The following is an 18,838-nucleotide window of genomic DNA, read 5'->3' on the forward strand; positions in this document are numbered from 1 at the left end:
CTTCAATATACACAAATCAATCAATGTGATAAACCATATTAACAAACTGAAGGAGAAAAAGCTTATGATAATCTCAATAGATGCAGGAAAATCTTTCAACAAAATTCAACGCCCATTTATGACAAAAACTCTCCAGAAAGTAGGCATACAGGGAAGCTACCTCAACATAATAAAGTCCATAAATGACAAACCCACAGCCAACATCATTCTCAATGGTGAAAAATGGAAACAATTTCCTCTAAGATCAGGAACAAGACAAGGTTGCCCACTCTCCCCATTATTATTCCACTTAGTTTTGGAACTTTTAGTCACAGCAGTCAGAGAAGAAAAAGAAGCAAAAGGAATCCAAATCAGAAAAGAAGAAGTAAAACTCTCACTGTTTGCAGATGACATGGTACTATACATAGAGAATCTAAAAGATGCTACCAGAAAACTACTAGAGCTAATCAATGAATCTGGTAAAGTAGTAGGATACAAAATTAACGCACAGAAATCTCTGACATTCCTATACACTAATGATGAAAAATATGAAAGAGAAATTAAGGAAACACTCCCATTTGCCATTGCAACAAAAAGAATAAAATACCTAAGAATAAACCTACCTAAGGAGACAAAAGACCTGCATGCAGAAAACTATGACACTGATGAAAGAAATTAAAGATGATACAAACAGATGGAGAGATATACCATGTTCTTGGATTAGAAGAATCAACATCGTGAAAATGACTATACTACCCAAAGCAATCTACAGATTCAATGCAATTCCTATCAAACTACCAATGGCATTTTTCACAGAACTAGAACAAAAAATTTCACAATTTGTATGGATACATAAAAGACCCCAAATAGCCAAAGCAATCCTGAGAAAGAAAAACGGAGCTGGAGGAATCAGGCTCCCTGACTTCAGACTATACTACAAAGCTACAGTAATCAAGACAATATGGTACTGGCACAAAAACAGAAATATAGATGAGTGGAACAGGATAGAAAGCCCAGAGAAAAACCCACGCACATATGGTCGCCTTATCTTTGATAAAGGAGGCAAGAATATACAATGGAGAAAAGACAGCCTCTTCAATAAGTGGTGCTGGGAAAACTGGGCAGCTACATGTAAAATCATGAAATTACAACACTTCCTAACACCATACACAAAGATAAACTCAAAATGGATTAAAGACCTAATTATAAGATCGGACACTATAAAACTCTTAGGGAAAACATAGGAAGAACACTCTTTGACATAAATCACAACAAGATCCTTTTTGACCCACCTCCTAGAGAAATGGAAATAAAAACAAAAGTAATCAAATGGGACCTAATGAAACTTAAAAGCTTTTGCACAGCAAAGGAAACCATAAACAAAACAAAAAGCCAACCCTCAGAATGGGAGAAAATATTTGCAAATGAAGCAACTGACAACGGATTAATCTCCAAAATATACAAGCAGCTCATGCAGCTCAATATCAAAAAAAATAAACAACCTAATCCAAAAATGAGCAGAAGACCTAAATAGACATTTCTCCAAAGAAGATATACAGATTGCCAACAAACACATGAAAGGATGCTCAACATCACTAATCATTAGAGAAAGGTAAGTCAAAACTACAAGGAGGTATCACCTCACACTGCTCAGAATGACTATCATCAAAAAGTCGACAAACAATAAATGCTGGAGAGGGTGTGGAGAAAAGGGAACCCTCTTACACTGTTGGTGGCAATTTAAATTGATACAGCCACTGTGGAGAACAGTATGGAGGTTCCTTAAAAAACGAAAACTAGAACTACCATATGACCCAGTTATCCCACTACTGGGCACATATCCTGAGAAAACCATAATTCAAAAAATGTTCATTGCAACACTCTTTACAATATCGAGGACATGGAAGCAACAATATCCAGGACATGGAAGCAACCTAAGTGTCCATCGACAGATGAATGGATAAAGAAGATATGGCACATATATACAATGGAATATTACTCAGCCATAAAAAGAAATGAAATTGAGTTATTTGTAGTGAAGTGGATGGACCTAGAGTCTGTCATACAGAGTGAAGTAAGTCAGAAAGAGAAAAGCAAATACTGTATGCTAACACATATATATGGAATCTAAGAAAAGAAAAAAGGTTCTGATGAACCTAGGGACAGGACAGGAATAAAGATGCAGACGTAGAGAATGGATTTGAGGACACGTGGAGGGGGAAGTGTAAGCTGGGACGAAGTGAGAGACTGTCATGGACATATATACACTACCAAATGTAAAATAGATAGGTAGTGGGAAGTAGTTGCTTAGCACAGGGAGATCAGCTTGGTGCTTTGTGTCCACCTAGAGGGGTGGGATAGGGAGGGTGGGAGGAAGACACAAGAGGGAGGGGATCTGGTGATACATGCATATGTATAGCTGATTCACTCTGTTATACAGCAGAAAATAACACACCATTGTAAAGCAATTATACTCCAATAAAGATGTTTAAAAGAAAAAAAAGGAAAGAAAATAGAAAAAGAGAAATGCAAAAAAAGAAAGCTAGACATGTTGGGCTCTGTGCTGGAAGAATATGTGGACTGATAGAAAAATCAATATAGGTGCAAATAAATGCAGTATAATGTGCCAAGTGCTATAATAAAGGCTGAAGAAGGAACAGCAGGAGTCCAGAGGTGGGAGTAAATACTGTTTTTAGGAGAGAAGTACCACAGAGGTGGTGCCCTGCAAACTTGGTCTGGAAGATGATTCAGATTCCTCCAAGCAGCCAAGGGGAAGGGCCTTGCAGACCAGACAACTTGATGAGGGAATCGCCTTAGACGCAGCTAGAAAAATATCAACGTTGTGACAATGTACGACTTCATGATGTCCCTGGGCTCACTGAAGAGTAAACCTTATATGCTGTTGTGCATCTGCTAAATCTCACGTAACAGCTTCTTAAGGTCCCCTCTTTTGGGGCCCTCAGAGCCCCTTGGAAGCCATCGCCATCTTTCGACAGTTTCCATTTTCCTGCAGCCTGCAGAGGATGTCTGTGGTCCTTCAGCTGGAGGGGAGGATTATTTTTGTGTCTATATGAAAGGTGCCCCGGAGATGCTGGCTAGGTTCTGCAGATCTGAAACAGGTACTAACTGACACTTATCTCTTTCAGGAGGCAAAAATATTTTAAAAGCTCAAACACACAGAGCAAACCAACCTAAATCAATGAATGTGGAGGTGGTTATTTTCTCGGTAAGTGGGAAGTGGGCTCAGTAGATCTGCTAAGGCAGAGGTGGTAACTTAAAAGCAGAGAAGCAGTGAGTAAATGTCAGCCAGAAAAGCCCAACCACAATGGGGCATCAGAGAGGGAGGTGTGAAGCAAGCCTCAGAAGCCAGAACAGGGAGCTACAGAGGGGTCAGAGGACCAGGGAGCGTGACAATGAGGAGTGTTAAAAGGAACCAAAGAGACAGGTCTGAACCCTAGATTAATTCTGGAGACAGGGATGCTCTGTCACCTCCTGGGGGCTGGCACCACTTATGCGGTCTTAGACAGATCAATGAGAGGAGAATATAAAAAAAATAAATCTTTTAGAAAAAAAAAAGTGATTAGAGTAAATTAGATGGTATTAGAGCAAGGTAATCATTTTCACAGCAATTTCATCTTTCAGGCCCAGATTTTGAGCTGATTTGTATTGTTTCTTAGTCTTATAAACATATGCACTCTCTAAGCTGCAGCCCAGATTTGTAAGAATATTGTTGCATTCAAATGAGTTCATTTGGATAAAACTGGCCTTTTTACTCCTGATTTTCATCTATATTCTCCTTACAATTGCTGATAGCCATCAACTTGTGCACAGAATTCTAAGATTTGACAAATGATTGCTTTAACTTCTCTCTCTACTTCGAGTCTTTTTTTAGAAGTCTCTCTTTTTTCTGACTTTGATCTTCCTCATAGCTCCCATTAACTCCATCCTTCACAGATTGATGGTCTGTGCTTGGCTGTTCATTTTTTTTCAGGTGTCATTTGCCACCCCTTATTCTTCTGGTAGCCCTTCCAATTCTTCTTATTGTCCTAAATTCTGATCCTTGACATATGCTAATATCATATTCATACAGTTGGCACTTTGAAAGACCTCCAGAATCCTTTAGATATGTCTTCTTTCAAGAATCAGTAGTACACCTCCCTCGGGTCTGGAGAGGTAGTGAGTGCAAATTGAGTTCCTTATATGAAGTAGAATTCAGTATTCTTAATTACGTTCAGGAGACAGATTGTCCTCAGCAGAGGACAATCTGTAGATTATTTTTTCTTTCGAAGTTTCTCAGTTTTTAAAGTTTGTTTTTGAATTGTTTATGACAAAGGAGTAAAGAAATACTGTGGAAAATTGAATAACAAATCATCTACATCACTTATCTTTGATTTTGTGTTGCTGGTAGAGAGATCCTCACTTATATACAATTATTAACCCCTCTGCACAAGATCTGGATATCCTCGGTTCCGCATTACTATTTACAACCTAAGTCTATCTACTCTAATATAATCAGTAATCACCGTCCCTTCCTTACCCTGTGTCTGTTTCCCCCATCTATAAAATGTGGGATTGGGTGATCTCTAAGAAGCCTTTCGCCATGACATTTTAATCTTCTAAATAGAATCACAAATATATGGGGTTCACAAATATATGAACGGCACTCTCAGGTTTAACATTCAAGGTGTTAGCTATTCTTGAGGAAGCATAAAGACCCATAACACACAGGATTTTGTAATTTTTCAAGATACAAATTTTAATAATGAAAGTTAAGGTCATGTGTGAAGACAAGATTTATGTCGCTAGAAGTGGAATGTAGCTGCCACCCAGCTGTCACATACAAATTAAACTGTGATGTTCTCACTTAAAAGCACCAGTGAGAGAGACATTATTATAAATATGACAAAATTTTAAAATGAGGATAAATGTGCTAGATTTCCAACTATCCCATGTTTTCCCAGAGAATATCAGGAGCCTATTTATCATGCTTCCTAGAATATAGTTATTATTTTCAAACAGGGTTAAAGAATAGGGTTTTGATTATTTTTTGAGTCAAATTATATGCAGCAGAAATTTCCAATTAGGAAAATCAAGATGTATAAAAAACTGACATCATAAAGGGGAAGTAGAAGAGTTTCCTGAGATGACTTAGGGGGACAAAAAATCAGGAGCAATACCTTATCAAGATTCACCCTTTCATGAGTTTAGCCAATTTCTATTGAGCTTGACTATGTATTGGATGCCCCTCAAGGCACTGAGGACTCAGAAGTGAATAAAATCAAATCCTTGCCCTCACAAAGCTTATATCCTAATTGGGGGAAATAATTAATGAAGTTAATCTATAAAATATTGTCAGGCAGTGATAAATGCCCTGAAAGAAGAAAAGCAGGTTAAAAGGATTTTTAAAATGACAGAGAGCACCATATTACATTGGGAGATTAGGGAAGTCCTCTGAGGGGGTAACATTTGAACAGAGATCTGAGTAAAGTCAGGGAGCAGAGCATGCAAGTATCCAGGGACGGAACACTGCAGGCAATAGGAATAGTGGATGCAACAGGCCTCGACACAGGATTTTGCTAGAATGTTGTAGAATCCCGAGATACCCAAGTGCCTGAAGCAGTGAAAAAGGGAAGAGTCATAAAACAGAGACTCAAAGCAGAATACATTGGTGAGAAGATTTTGGAATTTTTCTTTTAGTTCTAGTTAATGAGAAAATATTAATCCAATTTATAATAGAAAGTCATGAAGTTAAATGATGAGAATTTAACAAATTCTATATTAAGGTGCATTTTCTTTTATAATATTCTCTAAGGTCATGAGGTAGGATTCATATCTGATTATCTGAGTATTCACCCACGTGCCTAATATAGGATCTAAAATAAAGTAGTAATTTAGTAACTGGACTGTGGAATGAAGGATGTAGCTACTTATACTCTACTCCAGGGAGAAGTTTCTTCATTGTATTCTTATCCACGTTGAATTATTTCTCATCAAGAAATTCAACTCTGATTTTTTTCTTAAAGAAGTTTACTGACCACGTGATCATTTCCCTCCCAAGTCCTACTAACATGATAGAAAAGAAAGTTTCAAAGAAAACTAGAGAAGGAATAAGTGTAGATGAGAGATTTCTATATATTTCTGTAAGACGTAAAGTAAGTGGAGGAGTGGTAGCTGAATCAGCAGGATAGAAGAAGCTATAGTTTATACCAAGACAGAGAGATTGCAAGAGGAAAGCTGGTTCACCCTGTAGAACCCCAGAGAGAACGAGACTCTGATATGTCATGTACTGTGGAAGATGGAGATGAGACTAAGGACAGTGAACATGGGGGATGGACTGACAGCAGGCACAGAAGTTGGTTCCCTAGGTCTCCCTATCCTTCCCCTTCCTCTTCCTGAAATCTTAACTCCACTCTGGACAGAAAAAGGAAAAAACGAGGGATCAAGAAAGAGCTCTTGGCCCCCAAATTTACTTTTTAAGAAACACCTGAGATTTATTTTATTTTAGAGGAGAGGTCCCACTACCTAATGTAACCCAGTTAGACTCCAAGCCTCCCATTTCAAATTCTGAAAACTCTTCAAATCCTTGGCTGATGTCATATATTTACTGGATGTTACAGGTGGAGGCTGAAATAAATGATTCCATATTCAACTATTACTATAGTATCCTGTACGCAGTACGTACTTAATAAACGTCTACTAAACTAAAATGCTTACAAGCTAAAAAAGTTTTAAAAATATATGACTAACAAAAAATTTTAAAAACCAACAGAAGAGTTGGAAGATAAGCACATTGTTTTTAAAAAATGGAGTTGAAAAACTGGAAGAAGCAGCTAAAAGATATAAAAGTAGTTACCTCTGAGAAGGAGAAGGGGTGGGGTGCTGTGAAGACAGGGGCTACTGGTTTTCATTACTATAAACTTTTGGGTTCTTTTTGATTTTTTAAACCTGTGCATGTATTACATTGATAAAACTTAGAAATTTCAAAACGAAGAAATAAATCCAACTGTTGAGATTATATGGATACACTTTAATAGTGACTTTCTTCCAAATCCAAAGAGAGAAGGTGGAGTCAGAGTTAACATTTCTGGGACTTCTCATAATGGAGAATCACTTGAAAAAGGAAACAAAACCAGTCTTGAAGGAACTGAGCTAGGCCCCATCAGGACTGCGATGATTACCGGTATGGGTTTCAGGAAGCCTGTCAAATTACATGTATCCCAGGCATAAGCAAAATACCATGTGAGCTGAGTGAGTTCATGTAACTGAGGCGGAGAGAACAAAACTTGGCTGTCAAGTTTGTTACCCTCTGCTCCAGTTACCTGGGAACATGTGTAACTCCCGCACCCCCAGCACGACCCTGAGCTTTGGAGGCAAGGACCATAGCTCATTCTCTTTGTCTAATACCCTCTGTTCCTACCCAGGATCTGTGCAGAGCTAATAGGCTCACAACAAATGTTGAAAGAAGAGAATGGGATTCTCATCAAGAGCCCCAGTGAGACCTCTGTGTGAAGGGGGTGAGACCCTGCTGGACTGTCCTTCAGGGCGGTGGGGTAGGCATGGCCTGTGATGATCAAATCCAACATGGCCAGCCCTAAGTGCTTTTTTTCTCTACTTAATTGGAATCCAGATGCCAAGAATAGTTTTATGTTATCAGACGAGGCCCATATAACTTTCACCACTGACAGCTGTCAGTCTTCTGAGGATTAGTCATAAAGCACTTAAATATTTATTTATTCACTTGTGCATGTTTTGGAAATATGCAATGTTCTGGGACATGATGCGGTTATGGGAGGGAAATGCAGACGTAGTGTTTGAGCACCCATGACAGATAGGCCTGATAAATGGTTATGAAAAAAGCAGAAAGTGATAAATGCCCCCAAGAGCACCAACAATGTGGTACAGTCACTCGGAAGAGGGAGAGCTCAGTTCTGGATGCTGAGAGGTTTCTACACAAAGCAAGCCCACTTTCTTTGTCATCTAGCTGACAACCTTCAAACATCCATCACTGTTGCAAAGAATTCTGAAATGATTCCTCGGGGGAGCCACATGATCCTTGTTGAAGCCAATGAACCCGAAGAGTTTGTCCCTGCCTCCGTGACCTGGAAGCTGGTAGAGAACCAAGAGAGTGGGCCTGGAAAGAATGTGAGTGAATGTTACAAGGCTCCTGCATGGGCTGGGGCAGATGGAATACAGCCCTGACCCTGGGCAGCTCTCTCTTGGCATTAGAAGTCACCACAGTAATAAGCCCTCCCATCTGCCCAGAGTTTTACTGTTTGAAAAGCTTTTAGCATTTCCGCCAGCACTTCTCAGTCTTGGCCTCACGTAGAAACTACCTAGAAGAGTTTTTAAGCTTCCAAAGCCAAGACTACGGATTCATTCAGAATCTCTGGGCTGGGAACTGACATCAGTCCTTCTCCCGGTGATTCCAATGTGCAGATGTGGCTGAGAACCACATCTTGCTTGTACCTATATACATTTTTAATAGAGATGGTATACTTTAAAATTTTTATTTTATTGAAGAATAGCTGGTTTACAATGCTGTGCTAATTTCTGCTGTACAGCAAAATGATTCAGTTATACATCTATATATTCTTTTTCATAGTCTTTTCCATTATGGTTTATTACAGGATACTGAATATAGATCCTCACTACTTTTTAATAAAGAGTCCACTTATGAGCTTAATGCCTCTCCTGAAGGTTTGTCTTTGCAGGGAGAAATCGCATCATAGTCTCAGGCTTTCCTGCTCCTCTCTGGCTCCCTCCCACCCCACTTTCTCTCCTCGATTTCCAAGAAAAGCACAGGGAATCCAGTCCCTGCCTCAAGTGAACACTTTACAACAAGTCTTTGGTTGGCGGTTTTACAATGGAGGTTGGAAGGGGAGGGGTGTATCACCTTGCCTCCCAGTCTAGTACATCAAAATATTTTTTCTTCCAACTACAGTGCTTCCCCCAGTGAATTCCTCTAACGAAGAAAAGGTTCTCATCTTTTATACTATCTGAATTTAGAGTCCTACACAAATGTAAGACCCTCTGAAAAATGTTGCATCAACAGCTATTACCAGCTATTGACATGATGAATGCGTACAGAGTGCTTGCTCCTGGAGCTGAGCCAGCTGGGCTAGAACCCAGTGATAGGGCTACACTGACAGGTGAAAAACAGGACAGAGAGCGTTTCAGGAAAGGAGTAGTGCTGGTGCAGGGGTCACAGGATGTGGAAGAGGATCTGGGCCCTGTGAGGGAATAGGTTACCTGTGGGGTGGGGAGAGGTCAGGTTAGGCTCTGAAGAAAGAGTCTACCTATTGTACAGGGAAGAAATTGGGGCATGATTTTTGAAGGAATGAATGGTAAGAGATCTTAGGAAACAAAAGGTTGAATGAAGAGGAGAAGGAAGAGAAGGGAAGAACGTTTCCTCTTCTTCCTTGGAATCACTCATTGGTACCTTGGAATGATTTCCTCAGTAGACTGACATCACACGTATTATTTCCCAGAATAGGGTACAGAGCATCATGTTGCCAACTCTGCTCATGTAATTTGGGGGGGGGGAGCATTTTGAGTATCTTCTTCATATGAGTCTAAGTTCTATGGGTAAATTCCATATTGTGTATTTGCTGGTCCTCACCCTGTTGTGTAACATGAATACACCTCCTTCCATAAAATGTAGGAAAGCAACAACATTCCTTAAGAGCCAATGTAGAAATAAGGCCCTTTTGAGTTTAGGAAACCTATATTAACATTGGAAACAGTTCAGTGCCTGATGGAGAAAGACGGAGCTGTTACCATTTCGCAGTGAGTGGGAAATCATACCAAGTGATATTTCAGCATTTCAACAGCTTGCTTCCAAAAGTAAGTACTGGAGAAATGATGCGTTTTGTTTTGCTCCTCAAATTACTGAGATAAAAAAGGGTAAGAGAACAGTGAAGGGGACGATCAGCGAGGTTATCTCAGAGTTAGGAAATAAACACCCCCAAACAGGCACTGCGCTTTCAGGAGTTTCCCGCCCCGCTAAACCTTCTGATCCAGCACATGCGCATGGCCTCCTGTTCAGCGTTTGAGGCTGGTACTGCCCCTCGCCCCGCCCCTGGGGCCAGTCCAGCCCCCTGCATCCTTCCTCCCTCCCTCCCGAGCAGAGAGAACCTCCAGCTAGTTCCAAAGACGCTGCTTGTTTTTTGTGTCTGTTTCTCTCTGAAAGTCACCAACTCATGTCAGGCTGAACTCTATTCCCCTTCCTGCATTCTTAAATTACAGCAGAAGGAAACAAAGGCTTCATGGTTTATTCTCAAAATCATTTGTTATCTTGTCGCTGTGTCTGTATTTTCAAACAGTGCCCTGCAGGGTTGTGCTGTCAGTGGGAAGGAGATAAGTGGAGAACGAGCCCAGGGCAGCAACCATCTGTTAGCAGTGTCTTGAAAGTCCTGTCGCCTTACCAGTCAAGGACCATAGAATCTAGACCCCCCAGGCTTCTAGAAAGCCGTTAGTGCAGTTCCTCATTGGAGAGACTGGAAAGCTGAGACTCAGAGAGGTTGTCTCTTGCCTAAGGTTTGCACAATTTGGGGCAGAGCTAGGAATAGAACCCTGATTCTCAACTCATGATCTATTGCTCTTTCCTCTGCTTAGCCTTCAGTTACGGAGACAGTGTTTATTAAAAAGAACTGTATTTCCTTAAGCGTTTTAATCTTATATGCTCTTCTGCTTTTTAGTTACTTTTTATTCATTAGCGCTTACCCATCTTGGAAAAATGGCCTGGAACAAAGTAATAGACTTGTGATGGAAAACTGAAAGTGAAAGTTAAATATTAAAGTGTTAAATCCTCTTTTTTCCCTTTCCTGACATTTGGTCTAATGTCACACCACCCAATGCTATATTAAAACGGTGGCCAGGAGTCATTTTTCAGGACTGTTCTTTTATTTTAAAAGTGTTCAACTCTCTAATCTTATTGCAATCGTTGTTTTTCTCTTTAGATTCTGGTGAATGGAACAATTTTTGCAAGAATGTTCCCTGGGCAGAAATCTAGCCTCATTGAAGAATTTCAGAAATTAAAGTAGTTGTTATTGCATGAAAAGAGAGTGTATTTGTTATTTATTGCTGCGTAACAAATTACCCCAAATCATAGTGGCTTAGAATAACACCTTTTTTTTTTTTTTTTACATTGCTGTGGGTCAGGAATCCAGGTGTGCTTAGCTGAGTCTTCTGGTTCTAGGTCTCTCACAGGTGTAATGAGGTGTTGGCCATGACTGTAGTCATCTTGGGTGGGGAGGATCTGCCACCAGCCTCACTCATGTGTTGTTGGCAGGATTCAGTTTCTTGTGGGCGGTTGGGCTAAAGAGTCTGTTTTTTACTGGCTGTTGGGCAGAAACCACCCTTGTTTCCTTGCCACGTGGGTCATTTCATAAGGAAGCTCACAGTGTGTCAGCTAGCTTCCATGAGAGTTAGCAAGTAAGAAGAGTCAGAGGGAGAGAGAAAGAGAGGGAGAGAGAGAGGTATGACCATTTTTTATATCTTCATCTTAGAAGTAACATCTTATCCTGTCACTTTATTCCTTTCATTAGAAGCAAGTTGCTAGGTCCAGTCCACACTCAAGGGAGGGCATTAGACGTCATGAATACTAGGAGGTGGGCCATTTCAGAAGCTGTCTACCCCGGAGAGCATTCCTTCTGTGGCCCATAAGGCATATCTTAGAGGAAGAGCCCCTGCTTGGATATAGAGTATAGAAACAACAGGGGTTTGTACAGCTCAGAGTGGAAAAAAATGGAGAAGTGTGAGAGTTATCACCTGGAATTATTTGAGGTTGGTCCATCAGAAGCTGTGTGAATAATTTCAGGTCCTCCAGGAAGGAGATGAAATGGCATTTTCACTGTTTTGGGTATTGAGGCCAAAGTCAGAAAAAGAAAAAGTCCTTTCTTATCTCCTTCAATACTACAGAAGACCAAGTCACATCAGAGTGAAACGGTTCTTCTTGAGACCAGACCTATGTATTACTTTCTGGAACTGTTACAATTTCTGGACTGCAGATTTCTGGAAAGTGAAAAGGAATGGAGAGTATTGAAACTTAGATAATTGCTGATAAGTAAAATCAAGAGACTGCCTTTGACTATTATTTTTTGTTGCCCAAGCATTCTTAGGGAAGTTTCCAAAACTGCTTATTAACTCCCATAATGCCTCGAGGCTGGGTTAGTAACCAGTGTCTAAAATGACTATTTTACTTACATGGTCATTGTATGATATTGGCTGAAGAAAGTAATTTTACCCTTCTCAAATACCTGAGAAATGTTGCCAACTTAAATGCTTAGTTTTGAAAAGCTGTTTTCCCCTAAAGAAACATCAATTCAGGAGGATATATGCTGTCTCAGAATAAGTTATCCTCTCAGTTTCCAGATCTTGATCTTCATTCAGAATTTATTCTTTATTCAGACAACACTAGAAGATGTAAGATTCCTCGTGTGATATAAAGACTAAACATGTACTTTACGCCTGAAGAAAGGAAGCCATTTTCAGCAAATGTGTATAGTCTTGATATGTACATGAACACAAACAAATGTTTATAGGGTGATTTTCATATATACTAGCCAAATAGTAGGTTAAACCATATGAATCTGTTTACATGTGACAATTTTTTTTTTTTTTTTTTTGCGGTACACGGGCCTCTCACTGTTGTGGCCTCTCCCGTTGCGGAGCACAGGCTCCGGACGCGCAGGCTCAGCGGCCATGGCTCACGCGCCCAGCCGCTCTGTGGCATGTGGGATCTTCCCGGACCGGGTCACGAACCCGTGTCCCCTGCATCGGCAGGCGGACTCTCAACCACTGCGCCACCAGGGAAGCCCCACATGTGACAATTTTTGACCAATAAAGATGGCCGTTTCTTATGTGTCAACTAATAAGGAAATTCTCTGAGAACTTCATTTTTCCCTGTATTGTGTTATTTCATGTGTTTTTGGCAAGTTACCACTGAGCCTTTAAAAGTATTGCCATTAATCAATACCTTCGATGTATTATTTACTTATAATAGAAGACAGTGTGTCTTGCATCAGAAACTCCTTTTCTTTAGTAATAGCTTTAAAATTTACTCTTCCCTTTATACTGTTGTGTTTGTACACCAAACCGGTATAGGTGGGGGCCATGTTATCTCATTTTCACTCCAAGATGCATCAAGAATATGTGTATATATCTCTAGTTATATCTGTTAAACCATTTCCCAAATGTTTCTCTCCCTAGTGTCTACATGTTAAACTTTCAGCAGCAGTCAGCAACCAAAACACAGATGGACTAGGTTGTGATCTGTGCATTAGGGTGTGGAAAGTGCTGTGATTATGACAGCACACACTTCAGCTTGGTCTTGGTGGATATAATCCAACAGGACTTCTTTTGAAGTGTGTGATCATCTTTGTGGACGTCCTTGGCAGTATCACCATCATTTCCATGTGATTGATTGATTGAAACAATTTAAATATACAAGGGCATTATCCCTCTGGGAATAGTTATCTCCAAGTCTTTTTCTTTCAGCCTGATTCCACATGTGTTCAGGAGACACACACACACACACACACACACATACACACACATCGCGTGTGAGCTAGTTATGATGGAATTTACTCAAGTGAGGCATTAAGCTTAATTAAAATTAAGCATTAATTTTTCTTATCCTTTCCCCTGCAGTTATTATGTAGGCATGTGTGGAGATGGAGCTAATGACTGTGGGGTGAGTAAAAATTACTTCTTCTAATGCAGGGGGGTCACTGATATCCCTTTTAAGGACCCCACGTCTCCTGGGGTCTGACTCTTCACCCTTCTGCCAACAATCACATCACTTAATCATTCTGATGTTTATATTCACTTCTACCGGAGCGTGGGTTGGACGTGGTTTAGAGTTAAGTGAGATGAGTCACTTCCGCTGTTTTCTAGCAACTCCTAGAATAATAAAGACAAGGAAAGGCTACATAGGCTCCCATATTTCAGACCCAAAAGGGACTTTTCAAGGCTAGCTGGTTTAAATCTCTCCTGTTATAAATAAGGAAATGAGACTCAGGGAGGTGAATACTTTTTTTTTTTTTTTCCTGAAGTCATGCAGCTGGTAAAGGCTTAATGAAGGAAGAATTTGAAACTGATGGTAAAGCTTTGAATTATGTGTAAATTGTGTTTATCCCTGCCAGATTTCTACACCAGGGTTACTTTTTACAAGTTGGCTATACCCCAAAATTCTTACACTCAGCAAAATCATAGACCAAATTATTTGGTCATTACATACAATAGCAAACCTAAATTACAAGATTCTCAGCAGATTACTTCTCTAACACAATAGAAGGCAGTGCATATTTTATAATCTGAGTTTCGAAGATATGGTTGAAACAGTAGCTTACTTGAAGATTGTTGTACATAAGAAAATATTTTAGGAGCTAATTTGTGGAAGGAGAAGTAAAGAGAATTGCTTTGTATTTCCAAAGTCTATTAGATACTTAAGGTCTAGGTATTTGTTTTACTTCCTTCTTAAATATTTTCTTCAAAGTTCTGTGAAAAACTATGTTCATAATTAGAGATCTGTTATGAATTTTTCTGCCTCATATTTCATGAGAAGACGCTAGTTGTTAGCCTCCTCTTCCAAATCTAGAGTGAGTACCCATTCTCATTAATTTTGTGGAATTTAGAACAAAACAAATAAACTGGATGTTATAAAGGACATAGTCTCTTCCTCCGAAGAGTTCATTATCTGATGGGGGAAAAAATCATGCATAAAACTAACCCTAACATAAAGTAGATTGTCCTAAATTACATCACAGAGATACAAAATATTAAGGGAGAAACGAGGAAGAAGGAAATATTCTAATATTATTGGAACATGAATTTAGTGTATACTGGCCATAGTAACCAGCAGGTACTTTGCACTTTCTACAGAGCTACAGAAATACGAAATCTCATTTTATGTTCATACAATTCTCATAGGATTAGGGGCTCACTGGACTGCTCGTTGGCCACTCTCTGCTCTGGGCATTCTCTGGACAGTTTCCAGTCTTGATGAGAAATGAATTAGCCCTTATATCAGTGAGACAACATATATTCTGGAACGATTCTCTGATGTGTGCATCTGGTCCTTTCCTCCAGTGAAGATGCTGTATGCCCCACACTTTGTCCCAGCAGTTAGCTGGTTGGCCGGATCAGGCAGCCGGCAGCCTAGGAAAAGGTGGGAATTAGTTTTTCCTATAGTTCACGAAGGTGGCCTGTTAAGTGTAAGAACTGTGATAGTAAAGGCCCTCACAAAGTTCCATCCAAATTCTGTCATCTTTTTAATAGATTTCTGGAATGAGTCCTTCCATTTTCTTATCATGTCTACACCCCCTCAACCAATACACACATACACACACACACACACACACACACACACACTCTTCTACCACTGGGTCATTGTTTACTTGGTGCCTCTTTCATTGGTGACTGCGTGTATCCAGGTGGCGGAGCAGCATAAACAGAGACCCAGGGGTGGGAGAGTGCAATGTTATCAACTCTATAATGTGAAGAATAGCCTCACGATGTTTGAAGAGTTAGAGCTTGGCCTGAGGAGTCGTGGGTGTAACATGGCTTTATCATTCCAGGCTTTGAAAATGGCTCATGCAGGCATTTTGCTGTCAGAACAGGAGGCATCTGTGGCCTCCCCTTTCACCTTGAAAACAGCCAACATGGAGTGTGTGTCTCATCTCATCAAGTAGGCCACCTATCCCCCTTCTATCCCCTGACCGACAGGCTCACTGTCTGGCTGTGGACAGAATTCAGCTATAATTGAAAGTGATAAGCAGAGGCTTGGGTAAAGTGCTACTGAGTACCATTTAAGGGGGCCATGAGTGCTGCTTGAGAATGCTAGTAAAAGCAACAAAAAGGTGACTTATGCTGAGCTTTAAAGGATACATGGCTGTGTCATGTGGACAGTTGAAAACTAGAGTTGATATTTAAAAACCTATTGTATATCTTACTTCTCTCCTTTATTTTGTATGTTGGATGCTTACTGGAACCTTTATCTCAGGAGTTGGGGATGCGGGGGAAGCAGAAAAGGAACCCTCCACCAGAAAGCTTCCCCCAGTAGTGTTACGTCTCCAAAATACAAATTAGTGAATATCCAAAGTGATTGCACCAGAGACTTTTACAATGGATTGGCAATTGGATTAGGGAACGGGAAGGAATTAAAAACTGTTTATTTTCCCAGTATAGCTCCCTTACATCCACTGCACTCTCATTTCTGATCTTGTCTCTACTCATATTTTTTTTGGTCTAATTATTATCAATTAAATAAAGGTTTCATTGGCTAAATAACTAACAAACAGCCATAAACCCTATGATGTGATCCAGGCCAGTAGCTATATGTAGAGGTTCATGAATTATTATTCTTAACCAGTGTTTTGATTGCAATATTAGACACTCAGTATTTGTGTGTACATTTGCTCTAAATTAACATTAAAACAAATAATGACATTTTTAGGGATTTCTGCTATGGCTCAAACTTCAGACTGACAATGGAGAAGGATGATATAACATCCAAGTAGCACATAAAGATATAAAACAATAGAAGGCCTGGTTTCTATGAAAACTCCAAGTACTGGGCCTTGAGACTTCCCTGGCGGTCCAGTGGTTAAGATTCTGTGCTTCCACTGCAGAGGGGCACGGGTTCGATCCCTGGTTGGGGAACTAAGATTCCGCATGCCACATGGCACAGCCAAAAAAAAAAAAAAGAAATTTATTCATACAGTTAAGAATAAAACATCAGATTTTTTTCATTTAACATACCTTTTTTATTGAAGTATAGTTGATTTGCAATGTTGTGTTAATTTCTGCTGTACAGCAAAGTGACTCAGTTATACATACAACTACCTTTTTTTAAATATTCTTTTCCATTATGGTTTATCACAGGATACTGAATATAGTTCCCTGTGCTATACAGTAAGATCTTCTTTATACATCTTGTATATAATAGTTTGCATCTGCTAATCCCAAACTCCCACTCCATCCCTCCCCCCCAGCCCCCCCCCTTGGCAACCACAAGTCTGTTCTCTATGTCTGTGAATCTGCTCCTGTTTCATAGATAAGTTCATTTGTGTTGTATTTTAGATTCCACATATAAGTGATATCATACGGAATTTTTCTTTCTGACTTACATCAGGTTTTATACTGTGTGCATACATTTTTTCCCTCTGATTTTTCCTGTAATACTGTGGGGTAACTTCAGGCCATCTTCACGGCCGATGGTCTGGAGCACATCACAGAATGTTGAAGTTTATACAAAAAAAGACAACCGTGAAGTTCTCAGCATGTGCCTTGGTGCATCTGAATGTACGGCGGCCATTGGGAATTACCTAAATGTGCTGTAGCCTCTGACCCCTCTCCCTGAGTACTGGGTGCCTGTACCTGTGTCCTTCATGCCCTCAAACAACATCACCTCCCCTACCTTCAAAGCAGCTTCCCTTGCTAACTCCCATGTTTTCTGCTTCTGAGGACCATTTGGTCCTTAGAGTCCATCTTTGAGGCTCAGAACCTCAGAGTGCTTTTAACTCTTTCCTCTTTCTCATCCCTGGCGAGCCAGGCATTATGTTTTAGTGGTGTGTCTTTTGGAGAGTCTCTCCAAGCCTTACCCTTAATATCTCTATTGCCTTAACCTGGTTTGTGTCATGGTGACTACATATCCAGAGTGTTTGGGACACTTGCCAGACTTCATGCTTCCCATCATCAACACAACCCATGCAGGTCTTTTAAAATATTGTGCTTGAAAATGTGGTGGATTAAGAATGAGACAGAGGCTTGAGCTGGAGGGCTCACATTCCAGTAAAGGGTATAGATATATGCAGATGTAATTGCATAACACAGAATCTTCTGCCTGATAAGTGATAGGTGCTCAATAAATTAGCTTTAAATAAATGAACGTCCCAATAATATAGTCATCATTCCAGTAGTTCAGGATGATAACTCAAGCCAAAAGGGAAGGTTTCAAAGGAAGGTTGCAATTTGAAGGATGGATAGGATGTATGGAAATGCGAAGGAGTTGGGAGGGAATTCCAGGTGGGGGAATGGAGAGCCATGTTCAGAAATGGGGTTTTCATTGGAGAGTGCAGGGACCTGATAGCCAAACTGGGCTGGAAGGCTTCTCAGATGGGATCTGTGGAGGGGAAGCTGGAGTGCCAGGTGTGGAGGCCTTACATAGGGGGTTCAAACTCCAGGACGGTTGCACCAAGTGCCTACTTGATTCATCCAAAAGACAGTGGCACTTGAACTTCGGATGCCCTTTCTCATGCCCAGTGCATTTCTGGAGGCAATATACTGTTTTAAAATACAAGTCAGGGGGCTTTCCTGGTGGCGCAGTGGTTGAGAGTCCGCCTGCCGATGCAGGGGACGCCCCGGTCCGGGAGGATCCCACGTGCCGCGGAGCGGCTGGGCCCGTGAGCCATGGCCGCTCGGCCTGCCCGTCCGGAGCCTGTGCTCCGCAACGGGAGAGGCCACAGCGGTGAGAGGCCCGCGTACCGCAAAAAAAAAAAACAAGTCAGGATGTTAAATTTCTCTAGTGGCAGATGGCTTAGTAAGACTTCAGGGTTAGGCTGATTTTACCCTTGCTGTCCTTGATGCATGCCTAGTCCTGAGAAAACATCCTCTAGAGGAGCAATGAGGTACAGTTTTAGGTACATGGGTCCAGATCCACAGGTTTCCATTTTTATTCTTTGAAACATGATTGACTTGTTATAGTTCAAGTCCTTTAGGACAAGGACTATGCCGTATTCATTTCTCTGTTGCTGTGCCTACCACGGTACCTCAGAGCATTTGATGAACGTTTGTGGAATGCATTAAGTAAATAAGTGAGCCGCTTAAAATTCACAACCATTTGGAATAGCAGTCATTT

General features: G+C 40.5%; 1 protein-coding gene across 1 annotated transcript in view; it reads left to right on the forward strand.

The window, feature by feature from the left end:
* LOC114890296 (probable cation-transporting ATPase 13A5) overlaps nt 1-18,838 on the forward strand; it is an 86,297-nt gene that overhangs the window by 41,013 nt on the left and 26,446 nt on the right. The window contains 9 exon segments of the mRNA XM_029213726.1: nt 2,943-3,021; nt 3,024-3,098; nt 7,014-7,133; nt 7,136-7,159; nt 7,961-8,121; nt 9,697-9,822; nt 10,938-11,017; nt 13,630-13,672; nt 15,558-15,667. Of these exon segments, the coding sequence (XP_029069559.1) occupies nt 2,943-3,021; nt 3,024-3,098; nt 7,014-7,133; nt 7,136-7,159; nt 7,961-8,121; nt 9,697-9,822; nt 10,938-11,017; nt 13,630-13,672; nt 15,558-15,667 (818 nt within the window).

This window comes from Monodon monoceros, unplaced genomic scaffold (genome assembly GCF_005190385.1).
Source record: "Monodon monoceros isolate NGI ecotype Baffin Bay Population unplaced genomic scaffold, NGI_Narwhal_1 Super_Scaffold_11, whole genome shotgun sequence".
In the NCBI taxonomy this organism is placed as follows: domain Eukaryota; kingdom Metazoa; phylum Chordata; class Mammalia; order Artiodactyla; family Monodontidae; genus Monodon; species Monodon monoceros.